Source organism: Dipodomys ordii, unplaced genomic scaffold (assembly GCF_000151885.1).
Source record: "Dipodomys ordii isolate 6190 unplaced genomic scaffold, Dord_2.0 Scaffold41, whole genome shotgun sequence".
In the NCBI taxonomy this organism is placed as follows: Eukaryota; Metazoa; Chordata; class Mammalia; order Rodentia; family Heteromyidae; genus Dipodomys; species Dipodomys ordii.
Window position 1 is genome coordinate 13,736,679 of NW_012267257.1, and position 20,229 is coordinate 13,756,907.

Genomic DNA, 20,229 nt, shown 5'->3' on the forward strand with positions numbered 1-20,229 from the left:
CGGCGGGCGGGGAAGGGGTTCGGGGAGGAGCGGGGAGCGGCGGGCGGGGAAGGGGTTCGGGGAGGAGCCCTGATGTCAGAATGTTAATGAGAGGCTCCCCCAGCCCAGCCCCCCACCCCACCCCACCCCACCCGCTGGAAATACAAGCCCAGCCTCGGCGCGCCATGTGTGGTAACGCGCTCGGCCGCTGCCACGCTATTTAAAGTCGGGCTATGGATCCAGGCACCGGCACGAAATCAATGAGATCAAACGCGAAGGGGCTGACGATGCACCGTCAAATACAAGCACTTGGACAAGTCTAACTTTTTTTCCTCCTTTTTCTTTCTTCTTTTTCCTTTTTTTCTTTTTATTATTATTATTTTTTTTACAAATGCGCTTTCAAAAGCAACCTTAGCAACGCCCAAAATAAGAAGCCACCTCTAAGCCAAGTAGCATATGTATAAAGGGAGGGTGACTATATATTTATAATAAGTGTATATGTGTGTGTGTGTGTTACCGTCGCACAGGTTTACACTAGGCGAACTTTTTCTATGTAGTTTTATTTTAAACCAGTGACACTGCAGAGAAGGTCTGTTCCTCTCTATCTGTCAGCGCGTTCTGAGAGGGGGTCTATTCTCTGTTCTCGGAGCGCCCAAGGGGGCGCAGGCAGGGACCTCGGCGAAGAAGAAGAGTGGGGAGGAAAAAGGAAGGGTGGGTGGGGGCCCGGGGCGAGCGCCTTCTCACAGCTCGATGATGTGGTCCACGCCGGTGCTCACTCTCTCCGCGTGCGTGCTGCTGGGCTGGGCGTTGCTGGCCGGCGGCACGGGCGGCGGCGACGGCGGCGGCGGGGGCCCCGGCCCGGGCGGCGGGCGCCGGCAGAGAGAGGCGCTGCTGCCGCAGAAGATCGACGTGCTGGTGCTCCTGCCCCGGGACGACTCGTACTTGTTCTCACTGGCCCGGGTGCGGCCCGCCATCGAGTACGCGCTGCGCAGCGTGGAGGGCAACGGCACCACCACCGGGAGGCGGCTTCTGCCGCCGGGCACTCGCTTCCAGGTGACCTACGAGGACTCGGACTGCGGCAACCGCGCGCTCTTCAGCCTGGTGGACCGCGTGGCGGCGGCGCGGGGCACCAAGCCGGACCTGATCCTGGGGCCGGTGTGCGAGTACGCGGCGGCGCCGGTCGCCCGGCTGGCGTCTCACTGGGACTTGCCCATGCTGTCTGCGGGGGCCCTGGCCGCCGGCTTCCAACACAAGGACGCGGAGTACTCGCACCTCACGCGCGTGGCGCCGGCCTACGCCAAGATGGGCGAGATGATGCTCGCCCTGTTCCGCCACCACCACTGGAGCCGCGCGGCGCTGCTCTACAGCGACGACAAACTGGAGCGCAACTGCTACTTCACCCTCGAGGGGGTCCACGAGGTCTTCCAAGAGGAGGGCCTGCACACGTCTGCCTACAACTTCGACGAGACCAAAGACTTGGACCTGGACGACATCGTGCGCTACATCCAGGCCAGTGAACGAGGTGAGCGCGCGCGGGTCCCAGTGCCCCCCCCCATCCCCGACCCTAACTATAACCCAGTGCTCCCCAGGGCCATGCGATCCCAGGGAGGGAGCTCCCTGCGCACGGGGGCCGGGGGACAGCCACGCCGCCCCCTGAGGATCGCCCCGTGGCGGTGGAGGAGGGGGTGCATCTAGAGGGTTCTGGCTCAGTCTGGCTGAGCAGGGGAGTGGCCATCTGGACGGATGGCTTCTCGGTGCCTGGGTATGACAGGTGTCAAACCACGAGGGGCTTCCTTCCTCGCTCCCTCATACCAGCATGGGGCAGGACAGTAGGGGCGCATTACCAGCGCTCCACTAGCCGAAGGGGCCCGAGACCTAAAGCACTGGTGAACCCCGGTGCAGCGGGCCCGCAGCTGGTGCGCACGCGTCTCCGGACGCTGTGCAGCTGCGCGCCGCCGCCGCCGCCGCCGCCGCTGAGCTAGCTCGGATACCCCAAGTTTCCCCGCTTGTACTTTTTATTTGTTTACAACCCCTCCCCCGATTTCTTTTAGGAGCTCATTGTATGGTTCTTCGCGGTCCCTCCAGGTCCCCTCTGGTCCTTTAGAAACAGGCGGCTGTGGTTTCTATTCTGAAATGCTTCCTTGGGTCGGGGCCCGGCGACGCTCCTTCCCCAGGGCGCGCTCAGGCACCGTGCGCGCTGAGCTGGCTGGCTGGCTGGCCAGAGTCTGAGCGCTCGGGAGCAGCGGGGCGCGGAACCTCCTTTCTGCTTTCTCCTTCAATCGCAAGAGGTTTTGGGATGTTACCCAAACTGGAAAGAATTCAAGGCTGGGGGCGTGGTGGCCACTGACTTACAGGTGGTCGCGGATAGGTAATCTGGAACGCCTCCAGTGCTGTCCATTTCACTGTAGGAACTGCGGGAAGGAGGCCTAGGGTCCAGCATCGAGCCGTTCCTGCCTCTGTGTGGTCGCCCTCGGGGGATTCAGCCCTCAGGGAATCCCGCCTCGGTTTCCTTTGGTCATAGTGGAGGTTGGGATGTCTGTGGTACAACCCTGGCACCAAAGTGAGACTCAAGGAGTAGGGAGCTAAGCCAGGTGTGCCAGGCACTACCTGGGAACTGATCTCGGTGTGTTTGTGAGGCCAAGAGCCGAGGGGACAGGTGAGAGCAGAAAGGGGAGACATCGGGGGCGCTGAGCCACCTCTCCACTTCCAACTTGGCCCGCCGCAGGTCCTGGGGATACGTGGCAAGTTTTGAATCTTCACACTCCTGGGTGTCCGCACCAAATCTCTGCTAGCTAAGCAGGCAGGGCGGCTGCTTTGCTGATTGGGGGTGGGGGTGGGGGTGGAGTGGGAGGTGTTTGTGTTTAACAGCTTGCAAATTTGCCACGTCTGGACAGAGACCCCAGGCTACCACAGCCTTCTGCTTTGACCCAGAGCCCAAGAGTTTTTTCAGCTGTAGGCTGAGACTTGGTAGGGCAGGCTGAAGATGGAGGTGTGTCCCCCTCTGGGCAAGATCAGAAGTTTGTCAATCCTGCCACTGCCGCTTTGCCTTGCTAGTCCCTTTTAGTAGTGGCCCCAGAACTGTGGCCTAAAGACCAGGCCATGGGGATCTGCTTGGCCAGCTGAGGTGGTTGCTGAGGACTTGGCTCTGGGAGCATTGCTTCAGGGTGCTAGTGGACCTAGGGGCTGGACCCCACCGCCTCACAGTTTATACCCCCTCCCCCTCCACCCACCCCACCCCTTTCAAAGGATTATGTGCATTCTCTGCCAGGTTACTTTTTGTTTTTAAATTTTTCTAACTTCATAGATATTCCCAAATTTCTTTGCCTTTTTTCTCTTCCAAGGTTGAAATTAGTGGTGCAAGTTTGCTGGACTGACATGTATTTTACAGGTGATAAGGTGAAGATTTCATTATTCTGTTTTCCCAAACTAATCTCCAATAGATATTTAAAAATATGAAACAAAATAGTTTCACCCCTAGGCTGTTTCTTCTATCCCCTGAAATTCCTTGCTCTCTGAAGAGAAATTTGCTTGATCTCAAATTCTCTCAGGAGATCTCCTACAAACACATTGTGACCTACACCAGCATTCATTAACAGTTAGTGGGTTGAGATTTGGTGTATGTTTTCAGTAAAGTTTGTGAGTGGCCTGGCCACTCACTGGGTAGTAGATCTTGCGCTGTTACTCAGTTGTACCTAGGCTCCTCAGGTAAAGTGGTGCTGATATAGACCCACATCTTTCAGATGCTGGAAGGGTTTAATGAGTTAAGCCAGGGAATGAACTCAAAAAATGCTAGATTCAAACTGAGATGGCTCAATAAATGAGACGTTTCATTGTGGTAATTATTGTGTGTGCATACATATATATGTGTGTGCATATGCATATACACATATATGTGTATATATGTGTAACATACATAACATGCATGTATGAATACACATATACATATAGCTGTGCATATGACACACACATATATGTATGTGTGTATATATGTATATATATATATATGCATGTATTTGGTTATAATCACCTCAGAGGCCGTGGCATGGGGACAGATCTCTTGAGAAGTGTAAGCTTGTGGGTTTGGTGTCTATATTATGCTCCTGTGTAGCCTGTGTCAGGCTCTGAACTCTGAACCTGGTTTCTTTCTGAAACAAGAAGTCAGATGAGAATTCAGCTTCATGTCAGATTGGAGATGCTACGCTTAATGTAGTTCTTTAAGACCAAATAATGGCTGTTTGGATCTCTTAATTGGTGAAAAATGACAATACCACCATCTCAAACTAAATTCTCATTTGGCTACATGTTTTATTTGAAAGAATAACCAGGGATAATGAATTATTCTTACCAACCTCTTAGAGATTTACCTTCTAAATCATTAATTCAAAACCTCATTTCCCCTCTCACATCTGTAGTAAATATTAAAACAAACACACCTGAGCATCTGTGGAGGTATATGTCTGTAATTCCAGCATTCAGGAGGCAGAGATAAGAGGATCTATACTTCAAGGACAATTAAACAATGAGATCCTGTCTCATTCTATACTTCAAGGACAACCTAGGTTAAACAATGAGATCCTGTCTCATGAATCAAAAACAAACATCATCCAAAATGGATTTACTTATATAGCTGACTACTGACCTCAATATTTCCTACTTAATAGTAAATTTCACTGTTTCTGAAGACAGAATTCTTCCTAGCACCGAAAGTCAGTAGCTATTTTGTTCCTGTGCCTTATAAGATAATAGAATTAAAAGTATCCCATATACATTCTTTTCTATAAGAACCCTAATTTCATTCTTTTAGTTATTAAAGTATCATTACTCGTGACATCCATAATGATTTTAGACATAAATATGTTTAATCAATACATGCATTTTTAGTAGTCTGAGCTAAATGTGTAGTAAGTTTTTGAATGGTTGATCAGAAGAATTTTTTCAAGAATTATGATTTACTATAACTAACACAGGACACAGGAAAAGCAGCTCGATTGGCTTCAATGTAAGAATCACGGGCCCTTTGGAGTAGATGGAAAACGACAAAAACAAGATGTAATCTGTATGTTGAAAATAGTATCCATTTCTAGGTCATGTAAAAACAGCCAGAGAAACCTCCTTGAAAAAAATTACACTTTATTTTTACTGAAATTAATTATGTAACTGTAAAGTTGAAAAGTCAGAAAATTACATTAGTACCAGGAGAAGTTTCATGCTCTCTACTCCCCATTTCTGACATTCCAAAAGCAATCATTTCCAACCCTCAGAGATGTCCCAAAGCTGTTTTCCTTTATTTCTGTAAATTACTTGCTACTTTGCACGTTATAATTTTAAGTCTAATTTCTTGGTATCCCAGTGGAAATTATTGTAATTCTCTTCTACTGTATGTTAACTGCACACATACAACTTCTTCTATTTATTCTTCTAATAGGATGATCTCAAAATTTTTGGTTAGTTCAGCATTCAGTATCAGTATTATTATTACCTTCTACAAGAACCTTAATTGAGTCAAACAGGCTACTGTGGTGATGGTTGCTTTTTGCCCTGCTTTTTTTGTTGAGGAAAACAAAAACAAAACCCTTTCTTTTGTTTCCTTAGGTTCCCATGGACTTACAGTGAACTCATCTTCTAATTCTCTGTTTTAAGCCTCTGGGCTGCTTCAGCTCAGTTATTTTCTGGGCATACTGTTACTCTTTTTTTCTTCAGTATTTTACTGGGACTTTAGTCACCTCTCTCTTTAGCTAGACCTTTTTCCTGATGTATGCCCTTGTTTTGGTAGAACACACCTTTCAGGAGCTTTCTATGAAAGAATGAATGAAAGCTAAATTTTGAGAACTTTCCTAACTGAAAATTTCTGCATTTTAACTTTGACACATAAGTATAGAATTTGGGGTTGGAAATCTTTGTATTTTTCTTTCTGAAATTTGACAGCACTACATTTTCTTCTATATTCTGATATTGGTGTTTCTCCATTTGAACTGATTTGTATTCTGGACTTTCTGAACATTCTGTCTTTCTGAACATTCTGTCTTTCTGCATATTTTAGAATTTTCTCTTTGCTCTCAATACCCTAATATTTAATTGTACTGTATACTGGCATGGAAATTTTGCCTTGTATACTTGGTAAGTTTCCATTTTCCCAGAAATTCATGTTGTTTTGTTTAATTTGGGAAAATTTTCTTAAAAATTTTCTTAAAAATTTTCTTGAGTTTTATCCCTTTTATTTTCTCTTTGTAGATGTTTTCCAATTTGGATGTTATAACTGGATATGTCCTTTACTTACTTTTTTCTTATTTACTACCTGTGTTTTTTTTTTAAAAAAAGTTTGCTTCAGAATTCCTTATTTGACCACCTTTAAAATGACTATTGAGGTGTTTTTTGTTTTATTTTGTTTTGTTTTGTTTTAGGGTCCGGTCGTGGGGTCTGAACTCAGGGCCTGGGCACTGTCCCTCAGCTCTTCAGCTCAAGGCTAGCACTCTACCACTTGAGCCACAGCGCCACTTCCAGCTTTTTTCTTTTTGCTTATGTGGTGCTGAGGAATTGAACCCAGGGCCTCAGGCATGCAAGGCAAACACTCTACCACTCAGCCACCTTCCCAGCCCCTTTGAGGTGTTTTTTTTTATTATTATTATTTGTTATCACATTCTCAGCTTGAAGGATGTGGCACCCTTTGCCACAATCTCCATTTCCGCCTTCCAAGTTAAGACTTAAATGGAACATGGGTATGAGAGTCAGAAGGATAATCTGCAATTTTATTGCTGTTGTTGTTATTGTTGACACTGATTGAAGAACATGTATTTGTACCTGTTGCCTAGAGCATCTGTTCATTATTTTTCTTCCTCCCAGATTTAGACAGTTACAGAGAGTGTCTTTCAGCTTCAGGCCCCTTACCACATATCAGAAGTAGCCCACAGAGCACACTCTTTATACTTCTCTAAGAGGAAGAATGAACAGAACCCAGTGGGCTCAGAGCTTTCTTTTAGACTATTCACTGTGCTTCCTCTTGTTGGGGTATCCAAAGCTCCTTGATTGACAAAGAATGCTTACCCTTTAGAACTTGTTCAGATGGGAATCTAAGAGTAGGGAAAGGGTATCCCTCTAACCCTGCCTGGAATGTGCTTAAGTCTCTGGATGGGCAGCTAGAGCCTTTCCTTACACTTGCCCCCTTTGATGTTATCAGAATGATTGCAACAACATGGTGCAATATGGAGAAAGCCACTTGCAGAAGACAGTGTGACCATGGATGGGAAAGATGATATGGGACATCATAAGTGAATGTAGAGTAGGATGGAGAGTCCATCTAGAAACACTTGTCATCATGCCATCATACCCTCTTTCAGAGGCCTGGTACATTGACAAAAAATGAATATTTATATATTTAAATATACTTGGATGTGACAGGGGCTGTCTTCAACGACCTCTATCTAGGCAGTTTGCTGCTACAGTGCTTCTTTGCCAGTCTCAGCAACTGTTGGCAGTGCCAGCAGCTATATTTCTCCTAAGCCCCCCACATACATCTCACTCAGCTCCACATTCTAAGAGCTGTATTCAAATCTGTTTGTGTCACTTGCTCATTAAAGTTAGTGATTTAGGTATTATATACATTGATAAAAATTAAGTGGGAACAGAGAACTATTTCAATGAAAACAATTTTAAACCTTTTAATAGATTGGATAAAGGCACATTGCCAGAAATACTTGCTGTTTAATTAGGCATGAAGGAGAGACAAGCATAAAACATCGAAGGACTGTCGGACAAAGCTAAGATTCTATACTGTGGTTTTGCCAGTGTCATTGAATGTTTGCTTCAAGTTGAACTGAAACCAGATGACAGTGTGCACGATGGGTTTGCTTTATTCAAGAAAGACATTGCCCTGACCATGTATTTGGAAATTCAGATTTCCATTTGAAAATAAACAACATGTTCAATCCAAAATACCTGAGATGAAGAATAAAGTCTACACAGACAGACGAATGCTGCTCTCTAATGCTCTTGCTCAGTCTAAGTGCATATTCACTTTGAAAGATGGACTTAGTGGTAATAGTAACAGGGGAGAAGGGAGAGACCAGGTGGGTGAAAACAGGAGTAGCACAAAACTTAGTGATGGGTAGCATCCATCCAGGATTTAAGGAAATGTGTGCTTTTGTGTTTGGACATGGGTGATGATAGGTGATAAATGGATGATTATGTTGATCAAGTCCTGGTGTGTTGGGACGCCTCGGTCCTCCAACTGATTTTCCTGATTGTCATTTGATTCTCCACTTAACAAGTCCAGATACAAAACGTGTGGCAACAGTATATTTGTAGCCATTCTTGTTCCCGTGGAATTCTGGTAATAGGAAGTCTAGAGTATCTACGTGTAAATACCTGGTGTAGGTTATCAGGAACTGCCCCTCAGCCATGGCTCTACTCTGTATGTGGACAGAATCAGGTTCTTCATGTGGGGATTGAGAAGTAGACCCTGGGCTATGAGCATCTGGCCAAAAAAAATGACAACACAGCTTCGTAGATAGCCTTTCAGACCTTTCTAGATCCTCTAAGAGATGCTATTCTTGGAATCCATATTCTTCAATAGTACAGCCTCAGCCCTTTGGCTGTTTTGGTGGGATAGCTTGGCTGTATTTTTCACTGAAAGAACTAGAACAAAATTAGATCAAAACAAGGGACTAGATTCTAAGGAATATTTAAGAGTTTCTTCAAGAACTTTCTTCCCAAGGCAGTAATTATTTACTGCAAGTATATACATTTCCAAGCAGACACAACTACTCCCATAGTTAAGATCTTTAGGGTTATTTTTTGTGTTATTATTATACTCATATTTAAGAATCATGTTCATTAGGGCTATTCCCATGTACACAGAGCCCTTTTGAGGTAGGTCCTCTTGGTCTATAGCTCAGGATGACCTTGAACACATACTCTTCTTCTTATTTATTTGCCTGATACTGGGTTTTCAGGCATGCCACACTATGCCTTGCTTCCTGGAGGCCTTTTGTAGTAAGAAATGTCAGAGTCATGACATGACACTCTTGAGTTAACTTTTGTAGTAAATGAACTATCAACAGGAGACCAGCCTTCCTTGCAGAATGCCAAGGCCTTTTAAACACAGCCTGCAGTTAGTTTTCCATCTTTCAGCACCCATACTTTTACAAAGAGCATACACATCTTGGAGAGCTGGCATGAATCATGATAACGCAATTTATAGCACCCAGGTCTCTGTGGTTTTCTTTCTCCGTTTTATGCTGTGTGTGTAGCAAATACAGTGGTCCTGGTCATAGAGCCTGTGAGCCAACAGCCATTAGATTGACTGGACAGTGGCCAACTCCCCACTTCATTCCAGCCTGTGTCATTCTTAGGTCACAAGCAGCAATCTCTGAAGCTGTCTAAAGCCTCTCAAATCCAATAGTCAAGCTATAAACTAGGAGAGAGAGAGACAGACAGACAGAGAGAGAGAGAGAGAGAGAGAGAGAGAGAGAGAGAGAGAGTGTATGCATGTGTACTGGAATCTTGTTATCTATTTTCTCTTTCTGTTCAGACAACTCAACAGAAACTCTGCATTTACTTTCAAATGCAGATAGTGGAGAGCCTCTAGTACTCACTGATTTCCCAGAGCAATGTTCTCTCTAAAGCCAGTGAGTTTTCTTTTTCAGGAATATGTATGTACCATGCTATTAATTATGTGAAGCTGTTGATGCTCTTCCTTGTCTTATATTAGGAAAACATAGCACTTAAAAAATTTTAATTGTATTTTTAAAATTATTTTGTAATAGTTTTACACTTTTGTTAAAGCTTTAGGAAAATACAAAGGACTATTAATAATTTTCACCCAGATGTTCACCAATAGTTAATATTTTGCCATATTTACCTTAACAATTTCAGTCCCTCACCTCTCTTCTGGTATCCTCTATCCATACCCATCTACTCATGTATCTTGCATTTTATTTTATTTTGTTTTGTTTTTGTCCAAAATACATTCTAGAATTCCTTGCTCTCTCGCTCTCTTTTTTTTTAACGGTAGTAGTACTGGGCCTTGAGATCTTGTTTGGCTTTTTTATTCAAGGCAGGTGCTCTTCCATTTGAATCACATCTCCATTTCTGCATTTTGTATTGTTTTGAGACTTTACCTTGAACTTGCAATTCTTCTACCTCAGTTTCTCCAGAGCAGAGATTATGGATACATACTACCACACTTGACTGTCTGTCTATCGATCTATCTATCGATCTATCTATCTATCTACAATATATGTACACATATACACATATACTTATGAGATAATACTATCTTATAAATTATTTGAGAGTAATTACAGGATCATGCTTCTTTTAAACATTTATGAACAAGGATGTTCACTACATATTCACAAGATTAGTAAGAAAAACAAGAAATTTAATACAAACACTTTCTACTCTCTCATTTATAAACCTTACATTTTATTAGCTGACACAATACCATTTATATACAAAACTTTTATTTCCTTTTTTTGACAGTCTTGGGTCTTGAACTCAGGGCCTGGACACACTGTCCCTGAGCTTCTTTTGCTCAAGGCTAGCAGTCTACCACTTGAGCCACAGTGCTCAAGGCTAGCACTCTACCACTTGAGCCACAGCACCACTTCTACCTTTTTCTATTTATGTGGTACTAAGGAACTGAACCCAGAGCTTCATGCATGCTAGACAAGCACTCTACCACTAAGCCACATTCCCAGCCCTTATTTACTTTTTTTAAGGTCTAATATCCAATTAAGTATTACACATAGCATTAAGCTTTTCTTAAGTCTCCTTCAGCCTAGAACATTTTGTCACCCTATTCTTGTTTTTCATGAGCTCAATGATTTTAAAGAGCTTAAACCAATGACTCTGATGTCCCCTGAGTTGGGCTTGCAGGTACTTCCCCCTGCTACATGCATATCACCCTTTTAGACTTTCTGGTGCACGGTAGGTATCCATCAGGAGGTTGGTGAATCTATGCTCTCATGGCTGGTGTTGTTGGCTCCCACCACCTTGTCCAGGGCTGTCTGCTAGGGTTTTCTATAGTAAAGTTACTATTTTTTCCTTTGTAATTTCAATACACAAACCTTTATCTGTATGGCTTTCAGTTAGTCACAACCAACCATGGGCTGGAAATATTGTATGGAAATTTTCACAAATAAACAGTTCATAAATTTTCAATTACTTTTTATGGAATATGCTGTCTTGTTTTATTGTTAGTTATTATAATCTCTGCTGTGCCTAATTTATACTTTATGACATGTATGTGTATTTAGGGAAACATAAGAGTTCTAAAGTTCTTGAATCTACTCGAAATAGTCTTGTAGTTAAATGAGAACTACCATAAAAGGTAGATTGTGAGTAGGTATTTCAGAACTGTGTAAATTCTCTTTTCTGTGTCTTCTGCTTTTTGTGGCTTTTTTTTGTTTTTGGCTGGTTGTAGGACTTGAACTCTGGACCTGGGCACTCTCCCTCAGCTCTTCAGCTCAAAGCAAGTGCTCCACCACTTGAGCCACAGCACCACTTCCAGTTTTCTGGTGATTAATTGGGGATAAGAGTCTCACAGACTTTCCTGCCTGCACTGGCTTTGAGCTGAAATCCTCAGCTCTCAGCTTCCTGAGTAGCTTGGATTACAGCATGAGCCACTGGCACCCGGCACTGGTGGCTTCTTTTAAACATTTTTTTATGTTATTTTAAAGGTGATATACAGTTATCTAAGTCAGGTAAAGAATAAATTTCTTTTTGTACAATGTCATCCTTTCCCTCACTCTCTCCCAATTTTTCTCTTCTGGCTACTCCCACAAATGGTACAGTTTCAACATAGTTCCCAATGAGTAACATTTGTTCACCCTTTTTTGGTTGCTTCTTGACTGCTATTAATGGGTAATTCATGTGTTTCTTGTCCTCTCCAGTGGTGATCATGTGTGCCAGTGGTGACACCATCCGGAGCATCATGTTGGCAGTGCACAGACATGGCATGACCAGTGGAGACTATGCCTTCTTCAACATTGAACTCTTCAACAGTTCTTCCTATGGTAACTACCTCCAGCTTCCCAGACTGCTGCAAATGTGCCAAAGGGTGGGGAGAGGAAAAACTAAAGATTTGAGTTATTCCCATAAGTGTGATTTTCTTAATCCAAATTTGGAAATGAGTGATTCTGAGCACTCACACAGCATCTCTAATTTCACAGCCCACTCCTGTACTCCATAGGATCCTAAAGGCAGGCAAAGACCCCTTGCCCAGTGCTTTTCTATTGTAGATTGCTATCATCATGGTAGACTATCAAAATAATTTTAGTCAGAGTGAGGAGACTATCAATAAAAGAATGAATAAACTAGAAAATTGCATAATAGAACAGAACATGCTAAGGTATGATGGTTAGCACCTGAATTATTTCATAATACTTTTATTTTGCCAGTACCACTGCATGTATGTTTTTATGCACACATAGATTTATAATGTGTTGCAATGTGAATGAAGTCACTATTACTATAAATAGAGGTAAAAACATTTGAAGTCATTGCTCAGAACCACCTTTCTTCCAGATAATCACATATTCAGCATCTTCTATATCGACCCGTAAAAATTGCTAACATACAGGGTTGACATCATCATTGATTCCTTACAACAGATCTGGGGATGTTTCTAGGGTCCTTGTGATGAGGGAATGTTTAAAGAGCTCATCAGAATCACTGATACAAAGCATTCTCCACCCCTAACTTAAGACTTTCTCTGAAGTAGACATGCATGCTGGTGCTCAAAGCTGCACCGTTCAGTGTATAGATCACAAATGGTATGTTTATGCTGAACTCCACTTCCAAGTTCTTGCTGATGACATGTAGTTAGACAAGATCCAAACCTTCAAGCATTAGCTCTGGTTTCCTGTCCAGATATCCTGGCTTAGTTAAGCAGTAGATCACTCTGTATACACAGATAATATAATACACTTTTCATGGGGGTTCAAGAAAAGTTGGTAAAACAAGAGTAGCCACTGCTTCCTGTAGTGGATACAACTAGAGATTTGAGACTTGCAAACTAAATATTATATTTTACCTTCCTTGCTGCATGATGGTCTTTTCCCTTATTGCAGCACTGGAGTGTTGGTTCTTCTCCTCCTTTCCTGTCATATCCTTCTCCCCCTCTCTCCCACCTAGTCTTTCTCCTTCCCATCTCCTTTTCATTCCCTACCATCCCTCTTGTGTTTTGACTAAGAGTTTTGATATATAACACAAGGTGGCTTTGAGCTTGTGATGCTCCTGCTTTTCGTTTCCTGAGTGTTAATGGCAACTAGAGGCTTGCACCACCATGCCCAGCCTGGATGTACTTCCTGACCTAAGATCAGAATGTGATGGCATTCGTGGCAGCAGCATTGAGTTCTTTAACATCGGAATTGAGATGGCTAAAAGCAGAAAACATTTCATTCTGAGTTTTACAGGGTAGCAAATGAGTTCAATGCACATGATAACTAGGCAATCACATTTAGCATATGAATTCATGTGCACTGTTCACCTAATACAAAAAGTGCAAGCATTGGATACTTTCATCCATAAATAACTTTTCCTTGTTGATTGAAGTGAATAAATATTGCAGTTGATTGAAGTGAATAAATATTGCAGTTAATTGAAATGCATAAATATTACAAGGATTTATGGGAAAAATAGGCTATTATTCTGTCAGTCAGTTACAAAGAACATTGATAATTTTCAGAAATACGTACCTTCTGTCATATATACATATTTTTTACAAAAATATTACAAAAATAGTCATTTATAGTTTCACTGAATAACAATCTATAATGTTGACATGCCACCTGAAGCAACATTATTTCTCAGTGTTCACATTGCTCCAAACTTTTTGCTATTAAGAACAATGGGCATGTGCCCAGACATTTACTTACATATTTAGATGAAAGGGAGGTACTATGTAAGATGAATTTCTGAAAGTAGAGTTGCTGGCTCAGAGGTCATAGGCATTTAAGTTCTGCTTTTGCTTAGAACAGGGAATTCAACCCAGTGCTTCACCCTGGTTAGCTAGTCAAGCACTCTACCACTGAGCCACATTCCCATTTTCCATGTTTTTTGTTTTGTTTGTTTTTGGGTTTTTTGAGATATAGTCCTGCTAATTTTATCTGGGCTGACCTTGAACTCTTGAATACCTCTGCCTCCACCTCCTCAGTAGCTGGGACTATAGAGGAATATTAACTTTGATTACCAAGTTGCCTGATAAAGAGATATACGAATTTATACATTTTTGACAATGTATAAGGTTGTTTATCCTCCTACATTTTAATCCACCACACATAATCTCACTCTGTGCACTTATTTGAACATCTCTATGTCCATAAATGAAATCCTGAAGTTTTCTTTTTTCAAAATACTCATTTGTAAATTAACTGTTAAATTTCAATAAGATTAACTACTTTGGTGTAAACAATTCTGTGGCTCTTATTGCATTCACAGTGCTCGTATAATCACTACCTTTTAAATTTATGTTATTTTAGTTTACAAATCACAATTATTTTGCACTTATAAAATATAATATGGTATTTTGACATGTACATGTACAATTTGCAGTGATTGAGTCAAATGAATGAATATACTCTTTACCTCATTTACTTGGTATTTTTGTGGTGATACATTTCAAATTTGCTTTTTGGTTATTTTTAAACAAATATGTACATTCTGCACCATTTTTGTTGAAATTATTCTAGGTTGGTATTCATATTCTTATGATTCACGATATTTTCCTGTTATAACTGGAATTATATAGAAAAGCAATTAATTACTTTTATCTATTTATTTACTTTATAAGAAATTTACTACATCTTCTGATAAAATAGGTTTTTAAAATTATTTTCACACAGTAATTGCAGCCTTGATCCAACTTGATGGTTATAATCTTATTTCATATTCTTTTATTATTACATTGCCAAGAGTCTTAAGAATAATATTGTATAGCAGTGGTGATAATTTCTTACTTCTTGCCTTGGTGAAGATGTTAAAGTATATTTTTAGTCCTCATATAATGATTATGACTTTAAAAATCAAGAAAGTGTATTTTCTCAGATGTATTTGATCTATTCTTTTTATAAATTTCCTAATACTGAGTTGTCAAAATGCTATTAGAATTAAGTATATTCTATTGTGATTGCTTTTAGACATATTGCTGCATTTAAGTTCTTCATATTTTTGTGTAGGATTTGAATCCATAGTCATGAGTAAGATTAGAAAGGAATGTTGTTGCCTAAAGATTATTGCTAGATTTGAATGTCAGGTTTACATTAGCTTTGTAGCATTAATTGGGACTTTCCACTATTTTCCATGCTCAGTTACGTGTCATAGGAGTATTTCTTGAAATATGGAAACAATGAAATGGTACATTTGGACTTTGCCGTTTTTAGGGTAATTGTTAGAAAACTTGTTTTAACCCTTTTATTTTGAAGTAACTTTTCTACTTACCGAAAATTTGCAAAAATAATAGAGTCTGTGTATTTGTTTTACCAAGTTTCCTCCAATGTTGACAATCAGACTACATTTCATCAAGATAGCAAAAGTAACATTGATATAAAACTACTAACTAATCTGTGAGTCTTACTTGAAGATTTTCACCTTCCTTCCTTCTTGTTTTGTTCTAGGATTGAAGCTCGGGATTTGTATTAGAAACTGTATCCCCTCTAGTCTATGATAGTTTCTCAGTCTTTCTTTTGACACTTTCGTTTTTTGATACAATTTTTCATCCATGTGTTTTATTTTAGGATGTGCTTTGGATGTAGTCTAAATAAATTATAGATATTAAATATGATAAGTAAAACAAAAGTTGTATCCTGCATTATACAATTTTAAGCAATGCAGGCAACTTGAGCAAGGGGAAATATATATATATATATATATATATATATATATATATATATATATATATCTTCAAGTCATCTGCAGAAAGGTAGCATAAAGGTTGGGTGCAGGTGGATGATGCCTGTAATCCTCATCATGATTCAAATCTAGCCAGGGCAGGAAAGTCTGTTAGACTCGTATCTCCAATTATCCACTAAAAAGCCAGAAGTGAAGTTGAGGTTCAAGTGTTAGAACACCAGTCTTTAGCACAAAAGCTTAGGAACAGCACCTAGGACCCAAATTTAAGCCCCAGGACCAGCACAAAACCATGTAGCATACACATTTTATTAAAATGTAAGTAATAAAATGGATGTAATAAATACAGTAGTCCTTTGACACTTTTGACAGACCCATTTTTTATAGAAAGTCTCAATATCTGGTATTTTTCCATGATAAGACTGAGTTTATGCTTTTTTAAAAAAAATAACAAAAGTGATGTCACATCCCCCTGGGGGTAGAATACCTGTGCATAAGAAGTTGTATCTAGATAAATTATTACTGGTGGCTTGGGCAACATTTTAAAAGTTACTTTCCCACAAGTTTTGTCTTTCTGAAATTACATTTCTTGAACATTTAATTGCAAAGAGTTAGAGACTGTTCTTATGCAATGTGATGTGTTTGTTAAATTGCTTTCATTTTACCTTTTGCACTAGGCTGCTTAGACTTTGGGCTCTGGCATTAGTGCTTGAAAGGCTGAGCCATATTCTAGTTCTTAACAGTAGGAGCTAAGAGTTAATAACTTACTCCTTAATCCTGGCCACATGATTTCACCATGCCTTCTTCTGCAATCCTTAGTTTCCTCTAATGACAATGATAGTACTTTAAGATATCAGGCTGAGTAATTAAAGAGGGTGTATATAAAACACTTAGCAAACTTCTTGAAGCATAATAACTATTTAATAAATGTTAGTCCTATTCATGATTAGTCTACTATTAGTTAACTTTGCTTATAGTACTTTAAAAACTCTTAGTGAGGTGTGTAAACTTTTTGTCATAGAATTAGCCAACATTTAGCTAATATATATATATACATTTAGCTAAGATATATTATTATATATGTTACATAATATATATTAGGATATTAGGAATTAAATCTATGTACACGTCACTGAGACTCAATTCTAGTGACTGAAAAAAATGCAGATGTTTATTCTTTCACTGAAATTATTTTAGAAGTGAAAAGTCCAAGGGAGGAACAGAGTTCCATAAATATCACTGGGACACAAACCTCTTTCCTTTGTTCCCTCAACCTTAGTGCCAAGGTTCATTCTCAAGATCAAAACTGGCGGCCAAGATTTTAGTGATTATTATGCAATTACAGGCAAACTAGAGGAAAGACAATGGGTTAAAAGAGATCTTTCCAGGCGACTTGGTTCTGTGTGACAGTTTCCCTTGGAAACCCCAAGTCATTAACTTCTGGTTACATAAGATTGATTCTTCCTGGTTGCAACAGGGGTCAGGGATTGCATACCCCTGTCTAGACTCACTGACACTCTAAATCAACTTGGAAATTTAGTAGTGTAGAAGAAGGGAGAATGAATGTAGGGACATACCAATGTGTATCTTCTTGATGTTAAAAAAAAGCACCTTTATCCTAGGAAGAAGAAGCAGTAAATGGAATTATATGTTAGGCAGTCACCTGAACCAAAGTTCTCATGTGTCACTAGTCACCAGGAAAGTTTTTGAGATTTTTATACCTTAATATTTAAGTACATGATTATGAAAAGTTTCTTAACTTCTTCTTTCCCTATGTTTCCTTATAGTACAACCTATTCCTATTCTAGAGAAAGGCCTCTACTTTCATCAATATTTGCTTGATATTGGATTTTTAGACATATTAATGTGTCCAGTTTACAGATGACTAGGTTGTTTGATCTTAATGAACACTGAGGATATGTTTCCAGATTTATCTAAACTATATTATTATAGGCCTTTAGAGCATAATATATCATGAGGAATTCAAGTGACTGAAAATAGGGTTAAGCCGAGGTGCTGATGGCTCACTCTTGTAATCCAAGCTATTAGGAAGCTGAGATTCGAAAATCAAGATTCAGAGCTAGCCTGGAAAGAAATATCTATGAGATTCAATCCCTAATTAACCAGCGAAATATTGGGTTAGAGGTGTGACTCACATGTAGAGCTCCAGCTGTGAGTAAGAGTTTGAGGCTCTGAGTTCAAGCCTTGGTACTAGCATATACACAAATAAAAATTAAAAGGTAGGTTTGAAAATTTTAGAGGGAAAACTTTAGAGTAATTCAGGGAATCAATTTGCTCAAAACATGTATAAGCATGTATGGAACTATTTCAGTGAAATCTCTTTGTACCATTAATATACACCATTAAAACATCTAGAGAGGAAACAATAGATTAAAAAAATCTAGAGAGGGAAGATGACCTATTTTCCCATAGAGTTTTTAAGAGTCTATTGGTATTGTCAACCATTGGCATTACTTTCTTAGAATGTAAGTTAGTGGATATCACTCTACAGATGATAGTCTAAGCCAACCTTAGAAATTCCATCTCCCTTTCCAGTGATCTCTTCAGAGAAGAAAATACACTCAGTCTGAGAGACTTTTTCCCTCCTTCTTAGTCAGTTGCTCAACATCATTGTAAGAATATGACATTAATAACCACTCTGCCTCCAGATCACCACAGGTTTTCTCATTATTAGCCAGGACCATATTTGTATGCTTCCACAGTGTTGTCTAATGTGATGTTGGCTATATTCTATTCTTTTTTTTTTTTTGAGACGGTATCTTGCTACACTTGCTACATAGTCCCTATTGACTTCTAACTCATGTTCATCATACCTCATCCTTCAGAGTGCTTAAATTACAGGTGTGTACCACCTCCATGCTGGTGGGCTGTATTTTCCTCTGTATTATTCAATAGTGTAGACATTGGTTACAGGCATGACAAAAAGCTCAGATCCTTAGTCACTTACTTGCCACATTTCAAGTGCTACTAACCACATATGGCTAGTGGCTATTACAGTGGATGTGGGAAGGGAGCCCTTTTCTCATTCACCTCTTCCTAGAAGCCCTGTGCTCCTACCCTCATGACACAGAGTTCTCTGGGTTCTGTGTTAACTCCTCTCTGCCCCCCCTTACTTTTTTTGACCACTAAGAAAACAGTCTCTGTGCCCAGCTCTGCTCCTTCTCTTCTCTTCCTGCATTCTTTTCCATCCAGAGTAGGCAGTCCCTGCACTATAACAGTGAGCTGTGTGGAAATGGTACCCAGTATTCTGTCTGGCCTTCGCTCCTTTTTCTGGTGTCAGACCTCTGTTTTCAACTCCAGCCTGATGATGCCACTTGGACATTTTGTAATCATCTTGAATTTCATATGACCATTACTGAAGTTTGTGACCTTCACTGAAGTTTTCATTGCCTCATCCACCTAATCCCCTTCCTCTGCTCAGTTTTGCTGTTTCTAAGGTGATGCTCCACCTTATCGTTAACCACTCCACCCTCACTGACAAAGAGTCTTGAGAGTCCTCTTGCAAGTTCTCTCTCAAGGGTGCTAAATCTTAATGATTATGAATGTAGAAAGTTATTGTTATTATTGAAAATTACTGTAGCCATAGGAAGAAATAAGGACAGAAGAAGAAAGGAAGGAAGGAAGGAAGGAAGGAAGGAAGGAAGGAAGGAAGGAAGGAAGGAAGGAAGGAAGGAAGGAAGGAAGGGTGGGAGGAAGGAGAGAAGAGAGGAAGGAAAGGAGGGAGGGAGGGAGGAAGGAAAGAAGCAAGCAAGCAAGGAAGGAAGGAAGGAAGGAAAGAAGGAAGGAAGGAAGGAAAGGAGAGAGATATGAGAGGAGGGGCAGAAAACTTACGTGTCACCCAGGGAACCGTTTCTGAATTTTTTGGAGTGTGACCTCCATGTATGACCCCTGACAACCTCCTGCCTGGATTATTGTGGCTGTGAATGCTCAGCGTCTCTCCACTCTAATCCACTGCCCTTTCCAAAGGCAAGATTCTCATCCTGTCACTCTTCTGTTCCGCCCATAAATCTCCAGAGGCACCCAGTTGTCTACTGAATTTAAATTCGTCTCCTCATGGGATGTCATGCCAGGCCGACCTTTGCTTTCCGTGTCAAACATTCCCAACACAAGAGATGTCATGGCACATCCCCAGTTAAGAGATGCCCACAGAAGGCAGTTGTACTTGTAAGCAGACAAGACACCTGTTTAGCTTGGCTTAGATTTATGAAACTACTATTGTTTCCATTCTCTCTTCTGAAAAACACAACTCCAAATGATTACCTGGAGAAACAGATTTATTGGCTAAGATTTCACTTCCTTAAAAAAAAACTGTTGTGGTTTTTTTTTTTCTGATTTCAGTAACTGAGATCGTTGTTTTGTCCAGTTCTCTGTGTATTTTCTAAT

General features: G+C 40.7%; 1 protein-coding gene across 2 annotated transcripts in view; it reads left to right on the forward strand.

The window, feature by feature from the left end:
• Positions 1-548: 548 nt before the first annotated feature.
• Npr3 (natriuretic peptide receptor 3) overlaps positions 549-20,229 on the forward strand; it is a 60,635-nt gene continuing 40,954 nt past the window's right edge. Inside the window, exons 1-2 of one of the 2 annotated variants that reach the window (XM_013018653.1) lie at positions 549-1,501; positions 11,871-11,993. In XM_013018653.1, the coding sequence (XP_012874107.1) occupies positions 730-1,501; positions 11,871-11,993 (895 nt within the window). In that variant the 5' untranslated portion in view covers positions 549-729. The remainder of the gene's footprint in view (positions 1,502-11,870; positions 11,994-20,229) is intronic. The other variant, XM_013018654.1, reaches the window with a different exon arrangement.